Below are 10,969 nucleotides of genomic sequence, written 5' to 3' on the forward strand. Positions count from 1 at the left end.
TGTCGATGCGTGTCGGCGGAAAAGCTCGAACGGAGGGAGAATGGTGGCGGGAGTTGGGGCGGTGAGGGAGGGGCTAAATAGGGGTGGATCGGCGGGAGGTGAGCCGAAATCCTCCCCCCGATTTTTCGGCGACGCGGGCGAGCTCGCGCCATCTCCCCTGCTCGCACGAGGGGAAAAGCGCGTCGCCCTCCCCTGCCTCGCCCGAGCCAGGCTCGCGAGCTACTGCCGATTCTGATGTTTCCCCTGGGCCTGGTCTGACCTGGACGTGCTTTAAGTTTCGTGTGATGCAGACCGTATAGTAAACACAGGCAACCAAACGGGCCACTTTCTTCCCGCGCGGACGGGCCACTTTCTTCCCGCGCGGGCTAGGGTGGGCCTGATACGGGCAACCAAACACGCCCTAGCGACTCGGGCGAGGACGATCGAACCGGCGGAACCCCCAGTCCCCCGCACGCGCCGGCCCTGAGCCCTCCCTGAAGGCCCGAGCCACCTCCGGCTCCCCAGCGGCCGGCGGCCACCGGCGAGGTGCTCGGCTCCCACCGGTTGCTCCCCCTCTAACCCTCCCCTCCCCTCCCCCATTAGCGTGCGCCCATCCTTCTCCCGCACGACCAGGGTGGCCGGCGCCCCTAACCTCCTCCCGCACCCGCAGGCCGCCGGCGACCGGCGACCAGGGGCTGCCGTCTGCGCCTTGCTTCTTCCCCGAATCCACTCTCCCTCGCCTAGAGTTCGCGCCAGTTGCTCCAACCCGAGGTATGGAAACCAAATTCTTCGATTCCTACATTGAGGGATAATGACTGGGATTTGTGACTGTTCCTACATCGATGGATGATGACTTGGATTTGTGACTATGAGGATAATGTGTATGCATACCTTCATATTATTGTTCACAACATTTGTGCATTGAACCATGAACTGTCAAGTGCTGCTAGTCTATTTTTGTTGTAAGCATACACCTCCTGTTCTTTCAAACCTGAAACCGACCTCTCCTGTATGGATTGTAGACGGCAAAGCTTAAGTTACTGTCAGCATTTACATTCTTCTGTATTTTTACTGTTCTTTGCAATTCATAGCATGTTTTCTGCATTTTCCAAAATGCACTGTAGATGGACAAGGAGAGGTTCAGGAGAAGAAGGTTGATGCTTATAAAGGCCGCTGCATCCGTGTCTTCGTGTATGGTCATGTTGTATGTCCGGCCAAGACTACAGAGAAAGAGAGAGAGTATTTCCTATGGCCCAATCGAGGCAAGAGACAAGAAAAGGATTGCCTTTCTAAATAATCAGATTTACAAGGATGATATAACTTGTCTGACAACGCTGAGGCTTACGAGGGCTTCTTTCTTCGGGTTATGCCAAGTTTTGAGGGAACGCTCTTTGCTTCGTGATACTGTTCATATATGTATTGAGGAGCAAGTCGCCATGTTCTTGATCACAGTAGGACACAATCTTCGGAATAGGGTTGTAGCTGCTATTTTTAATAGGTCAGGTGAACCGGTTAGTCGCTATTTTGGACTGGTCCTCCATGCTATAGTTCAGCTAAGGGATGAGTTTATTAGGCCACCATCATTGGAGACCCCAACCAGAATTGCTGGCAACCCGAGATGGGACCCATACTTCAAGGTATGACCATGCACAGCTATATTTTTTTAGCATATAAACTGTCTACTTACTAATTTTTTTGGGCGGTTCTGATCATGTAGGATTGTATTGGAGCTATTGATTGTACACAGGTAGAGGCTTCTTCCTGTAAGAACGTGGAGACTGCCTTCCGTGGTAAGAAGTTAGTTGCAAGCCAAAATGTGATGGCAGCAATTGATTTTGACCTTCGTTTCACACATGTGCTGGCTCGTTGGGAGGGATCTGCACATGATGATGCTGTTTTAGTGGATGCGATAGAGTGTGAGAATGGCCCATGTGTTCCTCAAGGTAATAAATGTGTTCTATCATGATATATCCACATAGAGTTAATACTACTTATTACACAATACTACCTTCGCTGCTGATATATATTCCTAACATGTAGGTAAATTCTACCTAGTGGAAGCCGGATATGGAACCAAACCTGGATTTTTGCCACCTTTCCACAGCATGAGATATCACTTTACTGAGTGGGGGGACAACCATGTGCGAGATGCAAGGGAATTGTTCAATCTTAGACACTCATCTCTACGAGTACCTATAGAACGTGCATTTGTATCACTCAAGCGAAGATTTAAAGTTCTTGATGATGCAAATCCATTCTTTCCCTCCGCTACTCAAGTGGATGTTGTGATAGCTTGCGTCATCCTCCACAACTGGGTTCTTTCCCAAGGCACTGATTGTTTCATTATACCGGAGATTAATTGGAAACCTAAACCCCCTAGTTCTCAGATAGAGCATACCCATGACGATAGACACATGGTTGAGTTCAGACAAGCCCTTGCTGACAAAATGTGGGAAGACCATCAAAACTATCATCGCAATGATGCTGACTTCTTGAACACTCCAACTTACTATCACGAGATGGCCACAATCTTCAGTGATGGTGTGCCTCCTGATGTACACGCCAAGAGTGTGGATGAGCTTCTTGCTGCAGATGTGGCCGGGAATGAAATTGTTACTGGAGGAAATGACACTTTTGCTGCTAGCGTTGAAGAGTTTACACTGCCTTTTCCTTTTCCCGACTGGGGGAAGAATGGTGATTCCTCTAGCAGTAAAGCATCAAAAAGGGCCAAGGTAAACAATGATGAAGAGTTGATGCATTTGATGACCAGCCTTGATAACCTTGCAAAAGCCATAGAGAAATCTGAATGCGTAGATACAGATGTCCCTGAAGATCTTTGGGGTAACTTGATGGATCTCCCTGGATTTGAAGAGGCGCATCTTACCCATTACTATGCTCATCTAGTCGAGAATCCTGCAATTGCTAGAGCATTCAACAAACTTAGCATGTCCAACAAAATGGCATGGGTAGCTAGATATATCAAGAACCACCTTTCTGAGTAGTATATTCGAACTATGTGGTAAGTGGTAAAACTGCTTTTTGTTACCAATACGGACAACAACTATGTGGCATGGCCGTGCTGTGTCCATGTTTGTTCTGTAACAGGCTATGCTATCTCTGTTTGTTGTGCTACAAGGGAAGTAGGGCTGACACTGACCTTGTAAATATTTCATGTGCATGCTAGTCACACTCCGGACAGGACCTGATGCTCGTTGCAAAATATCCTTGATGCATATCCTATTGGTTGATCTGAATTTCAGCATGTAGGACGGATAGTGATGCTATGAACTGAATTTTCAATGCATGAGTCAGATAAATTATCGTTAGTGTTTGTTTACGTATACCCCTGAATTTTTTGTGCTGGTGTAAGTTGCTTCTTTGCGGTGTTCCTATCGAAGTTTTTCCCAAACCTGGCGAACCACATGCTGTAAAGCTCCTGGTTTGGTTCAGGATACCAGAGCATGAAAACTATGTTCAGTGACAGCCACAAACTGAACTGGCAGGTTTAGTGGCCAAAGTATATTTCCATATATGTCCACGTCTGTGTAGTGTGTACACGAGACCATCAGCATCGAGCAAAACTCGATCCCAAAACCTCTAATATAGAGCCAAAAAATACCTCAAAACGCTAATTTTATTAAGTCCATATAGCCGAGCAACAGATCATACAAATATGGGAGCCTTTAAAGACGTAGGAACAAATTGTTGCTGCAAAAAGACACTTCGACAACCACGATGAACATCACAGGACCTACGCTTACACACACGTTACAGCAGATATCTGCTGTAATCACGCATGCACGGCATGGCTAAGCATACAGCTCGGTGATGGCCATAAACCCCAAAATAGGCCTTGTCTTGTAGTGGCTGAACCCCGCGTCCATGAAAATCTTGCGCCACTCGTGCTCGTCACGCTCCTTGCCTGCCGTGATCACCATCATCAGCAGATCAAACGAGACTTGGGCTTCCAGCATGGCTTTCAAAGGAGATCCGACCACTATGTCTATGATTATCACTTTCCCGCCCGATTCGGGGATCGCCTTCTTGCACTGCGTCAAGATCTTCACGCAGTCCTCGTCGTTCCAGTCATGCATGATGTACTGCAATATGAACATTCGAATTAATTAGCATAATAAAACAATTGAAGAAGTTATGTATTCGTGGCAACTATATGTTGTACCTTGAGGAACACCGCATCGGTGTTTGGAATGGAGCTCATCATGTCGCCTGAGATGTACTCGACCACGCCGTCGGGCGGGATGGAATTGACCACGTTGGGGAGGTCGAGCACGGAGCACTTGACGTGCGGGAAGGCCCTCGCGATGGCCCTCGCCGCGGAGCCGGTCCCGCCGCCGACGTCGACCAGCGAGGTCACCCCCTCGAACACGTCGCCGTAGTTGCCGATGACGAAGTCCATCGCGAGCTGGGTGTCGGAACCCATGCCCGCGTTGAAGACCTGGTTCATCTTGGGATCACGCCCCATGACGCCCCACAGGTCTGTGCCGTGCGCCATCCTGAACGGCATCGCCACCGCCGCCGCGCCGTCATCGCTCATGAACCACTCCGGCAGGTGCATGGCCGCTTTCACGTGGTACCTGGTTGTCTGGGAGAGCACGAACGGCGAGAGGCTCCCGCACGACCCGTTGGCGCCGGCGTCGTCCACCAGCAGGCGAGACACCGGCGTGAGGCCGTAGACGGCGCTCGCCTTCTCCCCATCCGCGCACTCCTCTGCAGCAGGTGCGTTGACAGTAAAGATACCGAACGCGGCGAGAAACCTCATGAGGCGAGGCAGGTGCGCCTTCTTGCGCTCCGGGACAGAAATGGCGTCGAGCAGGTCCGGCAGCGTGGCGGCGCCGCCGCATCGGTGGATGGCGTTTGGGAGACCGAGCTTGATGGCGCACTCGAGCGCCATGGATTTGAGGTAGCCGAAGGTGAGGTCCCAGAGCTCGGTGTGCGCCTGCAGAAGCTCCTCGTTGGAGAAGGTCGCCATGGGCACACAGACTGGTGGTGGTTTTCGGCTGCACCTGCAAGGTGTGTAGGTACATCCTTGTGTGATATATAGGCTCCCCTGCACACACTCACATAGTCACATGAATCGGGAGGCTCGAGGTCCCCACGGCGAAGCATGCAGTGCACCACTACCTAGTGTGCCACCTGTCACCATGCAGCGTTCCACTGGCTGCTATGCCACGTGGACAGATAATGACAACATTTGGAGAAATAGAGCACTGTCACTCTGTGAGCCACCCATTGACCGGCCATTGTGTGTGGGTAACGTGGTCGAGGCCTTAGGCCCATGGTTGCTTTTTGAAGTTAAGTTAAGAGTTACGGCCCACTTTGATTTGCAAGAAGCAGAAAAAAAATGCGATTATACAAGGCCCAAAAATAGATACGGTAATCTCAAGCAACTAGCCGAAGGTTATCCCTTGCGGGGTTCCTGCATGGTCACTTTCTCGGCATGCTGGATCGTCAATTGACGGCGGCCATCCAATTTTACATTTTTTTCATACGCCTTTTTGAGTTTTAGATGAGTTTTTTTTGGCTTTTTGGTCTTTGCCCAGTTTTCCCTACGATTTGAAGCATTATTTTTATGAACCATAGTTGTGCTTCTTAGAAAAAAAATAGATGTGTTTCCGCGAGAGGCACAATTTTGCTTTTGTGCTTCTCGCGAAAACAAGTCTGTGCTTCAGGAAGCACACACTTGCTTCCATGAGATGCGCTTCTCGAAAAAGAAACAAATATGTCCTTTCACGTACTTCTTGTGGAAGCACAGATTTGCACGGTTGTGCTTCTTGAAAAGGGAAAAAAAAATATGTGCTTTCACGAGACGTACAGATTTGCTTCGTGTAGAAGCACATATTTGCTTCCGTTAGAAGCACAACTATGCTTCTCAAAAAGAAAAAAAATATGCTTTCACGAGAAGCACAAGTTTGCTTCTTGTGGAAGCATAGATTTTCTTTCGCGAGATGCATAGGGGGAAAATATGTGCTTCTCGGAAAAGAAAACTATAAGTGAAAAAACCCAACCGTGCTTCCGGCCTCCGGTTTTTTCTTTCATTATTTTTGGTTGTCGGTTTCTTCGGTTATCTTTTTTACCAATTCTTTGGGGGCTCTTTTGTTCCCACTTTTTTTTTTTCTGGTTTTATTTTTTTAGAAAAAATATCTATGCAACCTATTAACATGGGATCTAGTTTCGAAGATCTCGCCACGAGAAATACAATGATGAAAATGTTTTCAATAAAGAATCTATGAAAATAACCGAAAAAACATTGGCGCCTGAGAAGGTGGGGCTGATCTTTGCAAGGATGATTTTGAAGACTTGGATGCGGCTATGTGCCACTTACTGTGACTTGTAAATCTAGCTCGCCTCTGGCGCTGTGATAAATGGCTCGGCCCAAGAAATGTAGCTTGTTTGTTCGCTTCCATTCGATCATTCATTTGTTTTGTTTTTCTTTTGTTTTTTATTTTCCTACAAACTTTTGTTTATATTTAAAAATATCCTAACAAATTAATAGTTGTATGTAAATTGTCTATGTATTGCTTAAAAAACATATGCATTGTTAAAAAATGTCCACACAACTTTTTAAAAATGTTGATGCCATTAGAAAAAATATACATTACAAAAAAAATCACACGTTGAAAAATATATTTGTGACATTTTAAAAAATGTTTATACAATGAAAAAAGTATTTTCATAATTCAAAAAATCGTACCATTCAAAAAAAGTATGTGACATTTGAAAAATATGCACACATTGCAGAAAAAAATTATGAATTTTTGAAAAATGTTTATACAATGTAAAAATATTCACCTAGTTAAAAAAATTGTGTGTTCATTATTTGTGAAAGTTTTAGAAGTATTCAGATAATGTAAAAACATGTTTCACATAGTTTTAAAAATCATTTATTTCTATTACAAAATGGACAATATGTATTTGGAAACTGTTACCGTGTATTTGAAAAAGTGTTCAAAACATGTATTTTATAAATGTGCATCATGTATTTTAAAAATGTCAAGCGTGTATCAACAAAAAAAATCAAGTGTGTGCTAAAATTGTATATTGTGTAGTGGGAAAAAGTAGACATGTGTTGAAAACAAATATAACCGATAGAAACCAAGAAAGAAACAAAGAAAAAGTAAAGAAAACCAAAGAATAAGAAGAAAACCAAAATATAGCAAAGAAAGAAAGGAAAACAAAAGCCCAATGAGAAAACAAATAAAAGCAAAGTAAAAATGAAGAAAAAAGGCCGAAGAAAACCAAGAAAGAAACTAAAAGTACAGAAAAAAGAGAAAAAACCAGAGCGAGAGAACCCTATAGCGACCGCTACGAGGCGGAATGAAATGAACTTCCGTGTGGAGCGAGCATCCGCGCTAAAATGGGTTGGCCCACTTGTGTCGCCCGTAGGTAATTCCTATTAGGAATCGTAGCCCAGGCGCTAAGACTTTGCCAAAAAAGGAAACTGCCCCAAATGAAACCCTGTCACACATGGATATCATCTAAAAGAACCGTCTAGAGTAATTGATTTTTTTGTTCATTTTGCCTCAAGATTCTATCTTGTGCATCTAGCAAGTGTGGAACCTCTGTGATAATGAATGAGCCCCCCGCACTATGCTGGATGAAAGTACATGGTAGAGCATCATCACCACCTCACCTCTAGATCATCACCTCACCTCTGAATCTACCTGCTAAAACAAGGGGACCGGAGAACCTCTTCGTGCAGCATAACAACCGGACATGCCAGTGTGAGTCACACCGATTCGGCACAACAAAGTAGCAATGAGGCAAAGAGCAACTGGATTCGGCACATGTATCTCTCTCTCTCTCTCTCTCTCTCTCTCTGTCGTCACCTTGATAGCCCACGAGCCTATTAAGGGGGATATTGCCAGATCTGGTGCCCTCCGCTTCCCTTCACCCTGGGGGCAAGGAAGAAGACTACGAGAACCACCACCGGGCACTGCTCGCAAGCTCTAGAGGCTGGAATCCCGATGGCATATCGCCAAACCACAACATAAAGTCAAGACTAACCTCGACTAATGCTACCCTAATATGCACAAGGACCCGAGCACCTCTCCATGCCCACCGTCGGTCCAATGCCGTCGGATGAGGCATTTGATCGGGCGGGCAGCCTGGGACGACCCTGAAAAGAGTGGGCACTGGAAGAGAGGGAAAGAGGGAGAGAAGGGTGAGGTGCTAAAAAAACTATGTTTCTATGTAGTTCTTTCATGGGGTGGATTGGCTTGTACTGGGCGTTGTTAAATTTTCCCTACTTTGGGCGTTGTACCTGCTCCTCAGCCTCTCTTCTTCAATGTGTATTATTAAAGGGAAACACTAACGCCCACACGTGTGGGCATTTGCATCTCGCCCATACGCGTGGATCCGCGTCCGTTTGTGGGTGCACGAATCTTGGCATGATTGTGGTGCCACGTAGGACTGGGCTGGTGTGTGGGCATTCACCCGGTTGCCCACACGTCTGTTTCACCACACGGAGGGGCCGGTGTGTGGGCGTTTAGCAGTTCGCCCACACGCCAGTTTTCACTCATGCACAAGGGCTGGTGTGTGGGCATTTGCCATCTCGCCCACACACCCGTCTCCTCTCCCACACCCAAGCTGCCAGTTGCCATGCGTTTTGCAGTGTACATGGCAACTGCCCTAGAGTAGCAGATGGCAACTCTCTCTTTTTTTACCCAAACATGTCAGTTGCCATGTGTTTTGTAGAGTACACGGCAACTGCCCTAGTGTGCTTGTAAGCAGATGGCAACTCTCTCTTTTACCCGAACATGTTGTTCTGCCATGTCTCTTTGTAGCGCTACACGGCAACTACCTAGTGTTAGTAGGTGGCAACTCCTAAGGTTTTCAAATCATGGCAACTGTAGTAAACCAGACCATACATGGCAACTGCTTAGTGTTAGTAGGTGGCAACCTCTAAAGTTTTCAAATAATGGCAACTATAGTAAACCAGACCATACATGGCAATAGCTGCAGTTGTCCAAAATGGCATCTCGCACTTGACCTGAGATGGCAACTGCAGTTGAGCAACCATGGCAACTGTAGTTCAGCGACATGGCAACTGCAGTTAAACAGACATTGAAGAGGGTCCGGGCCATGGCAACCGCGGGGACGCGTGGTGACTGTCACGGGGCGTGCGGGACCGTGAGGTAGGTGGCTGAGAGAGGTTGTGTGGCCGTTATACATTTTGCCCACACGTAGGCGTGTGAGAGGGACCGCAAGGAAAAAAAGAGGCGTGTGGGCGCTAGTTGTTTTGCCCACACATAGGCGTGTGGGCTGGTCCTCGTAGACACCACATAAAACGTGTGGGCAGACCCCTTAACGCCCACACGTGTGGCAGTTATCGTCGTCCTTATTAAATAATACACCGCATGTGGTTTATTCTAGAAGGGAAAAAAATATGAAAGCGATCAAGCACGATGCCCCGTAGGGATGCTGGGCGCCGGTCGACTGGCTAGGATAAAGATTGGTAGCTTCAAGAGCCATTCGATTTGGCCTCCCACAGTCGTTTTATCTGCTCTCTCCCAAGAATCGTCCTCTTCCTCCGGTCAAAACATGCAGAAAAATCATCGCACGTGTAGGAGAAGCATAAAACATAAAAAAAAGTCACTCACACACATGGCAGACTCCACGGTCGCCGCCCGCTCGAGCTATCCGCGTTCTCCCTTGGCTGCTCGTGCTTGCTGGCAGTCGCCTATTGGCATTGGAGCCTCTCACCGGCCAGTCGTAGCTTCTCCATCGACTGGTCGCTGTTGGGGAACGCAGTATTTCAAAAATTTCCTACGATCACGCAAAATCTATCTAGGAGATGCATAGCAACAAGCGGGAGAGTGTGTCCACGTACCCTCGTAGACCGAAAGCGGAAGCGTTTTATCAACGCAGTTGATGTAGTCGTACGTCTTCACGATCCGACCGATCCTAGCACCGAACGTACGGCACCTCCGTGTTCAGCACACGTTCAGCTCGATGACGTCCCTCGTACTCTTGATCCAGTTGAGGCCGAGGGAGAGTTCCGTCAGCACGACGGCGTGGCGACGGTGATGATGAAGTTACCGGCGCAGGGCTTCGCCTAAGCACTATGACGATATGACCGAGGTGTGTAACTATAGAGGGGGGCACCGCACACAGCTAAGAGATTGTCTGTTGTGCTAGTGGGGTGCCCCCTGGCCACGTTTATAAACGAGGGAGGAAAAGGAGGTCGGCCTAGGAGGGGCGTGCCTATAGGGGGAGTCCAACTAGGATTCTCAATCCTAGTTGGAGTCCCCTTCCTTTTCCAAGAGGGGAGAGAGGGAAGGAGTAGGAGAGGGAGAAGGAGAAGGAAAGAGAGGGGGGCGCCGCCCCCTTCCTAGTCCAATTCGGACTTTCCATGGGGGGGCGCGCGGCCACCCCTTGAGGCCCTTCTCTCCTTTCCCGTATGGCCCATTAAGGCCCACTACTTCCCCCGGCGAATTCCCGTAACTCTCCGGTACTCCGAAAAATATCCGAATCACTCGGAACCTTTCTGATGTCTGAATATAGCCTTCCAATATATCAATATTTATGTCTTGACCATTTCGAGACTCCTCGTCATGTCCGTGATCTCATTCGGAACTCCGAACAACCTTCGGTACATCAAATCACATAACTCATAATACAAATCGTCATCGAACGTTAAGCGTGCGGACCCTATGGGTTCGAGAACTATGTAGACATGACCGAGACACATCTCCGGTCAATAACCAATAGCGGAACCTGGATGCTCATATTGGCTCCTACATATTCTACGAAGATCTTTATCGGTCAAACCGCATAACAACATACGTTGTTCCCTTTGTCATCGGTATGTTACTTGCCCGAGATTCGATCGTCGGTATCACCATACCTAGTTCCACTACAAAAAAATACACTTCCGTGATGATACATGTTTGTCACAGTAGGTCACGTTTTTTGTCATGCATGTACATCCATGACAAATTCATGACAGAATCAAGATAGTCATACATGT

The 10,969-nt window shown here is 47.4% G+C and overlaps 2 protein-coding genes across 2 annotated transcripts; one reads left to right on the top strand and one right to left on the bottom strand.

The window, feature by feature from the left end:
* The first annotated feature begins 378 nt into the window (after positions 1 to 378).
* LOC109777531 (uncharacterized) lies at positions 379 to 3,233 on the top strand. The gene is made up of 5 exons (XM_020336152.4): positions 379 to 542; positions 650 to 750; positions 1,104 to 1,616; positions 1,697 to 1,922; positions 2,020 to 3,233. The coding sequence occupies exons 3-5, from the start codon at positions 1,104 to 1,106 to the stop codon at positions 2,979 to 2,981; spliced, it is 1,701 nt and encodes a 566-aa protein (XP_020191741.1). The 5' UTR covers positions 379 to 542; positions 650 to 750; the 3' UTR covers positions 2,982 to 3,233.
* Positions 3,234 to 3,595: 362 nt separating this feature from the next.
* LOC109777530 (flavonoid O-methyltransferase-like protein Os11g0303600) lies at positions 3,596 to 5,017 on the bottom strand. The gene is made up of 2 exons (XM_020336151.3): positions 4,160 to 5,017; positions 3,596 to 4,079 (listed from the first exon to the last, which is right to left on the bottom strand). The coding sequence occupies exons 1-2, from the start codon at positions 4,967 to 4,969 to the stop codon at positions 3,789 to 3,791; spliced, it is 1,101 nt and encodes a 366-aa protein (XP_020191740.1). The 5' UTR covers positions 4,970 to 5,017; the 3' UTR covers positions 3,596 to 3,788.
* Between the last annotated feature and the right edge of the window lie 5,952 nt (positions 5,018 to 10,969).

The sequence above is a fragment of the Aegilops tauschii genome, chromosome 3 (assembly GCF_002575655.3).
Source record: "Aegilops tauschii subsp. strangulata cultivar AL8/78 chromosome 3, Aet v6.0, whole genome shotgun sequence".
Lineage (NCBI taxonomy): Eukaryota > Viridiplantae > Streptophyta > Magnoliopsida > Poales > Poaceae > Aegilops > Aegilops tauschii.

What these genes read in the sequence shown, in the direction of transcription:
- LOC109777530 (XM_020336151.3), bottom strand. Translation starts at nt 4,969, where the DNA reads ATGGCGACCTTCTCCAACGAGGAGCTTCTGCAGGCGCACACCGAGCTC. An exon ending in CCGATGCGGTGTTCCTCAAG is followed by an intron (nt 4,080 to 4,159) that starts GTACAACATATA and finishes TTCATATTGCAG; the next exon opens with TACATCATGCATGACTGGAA.
- LOC109777531 (XM_020336152.4), top strand. Translation starts at nt 1,104, where the DNA reads ATGGACAAGGAGAGGTTCAGGAGAAGAAGGTTGATGCTTATAAAGGCC. An exon ending in GATGGGACCCATACTTCAAG is followed by an intron (nt 1,617 to 1,696) that starts GTATGACCATGC and finishes CTGATCATGTAG; the next exon opens with GATTGTATTGGAGCTATTGA. An exon ending in TGGCCCATGTGTTCCTCAAG is followed by an intron (nt 1,923 to 2,019) that starts GTAATAAATGTG and finishes CCTAACATGTAG; the next exon opens with GTAAATTCTACCTAGTGGAA.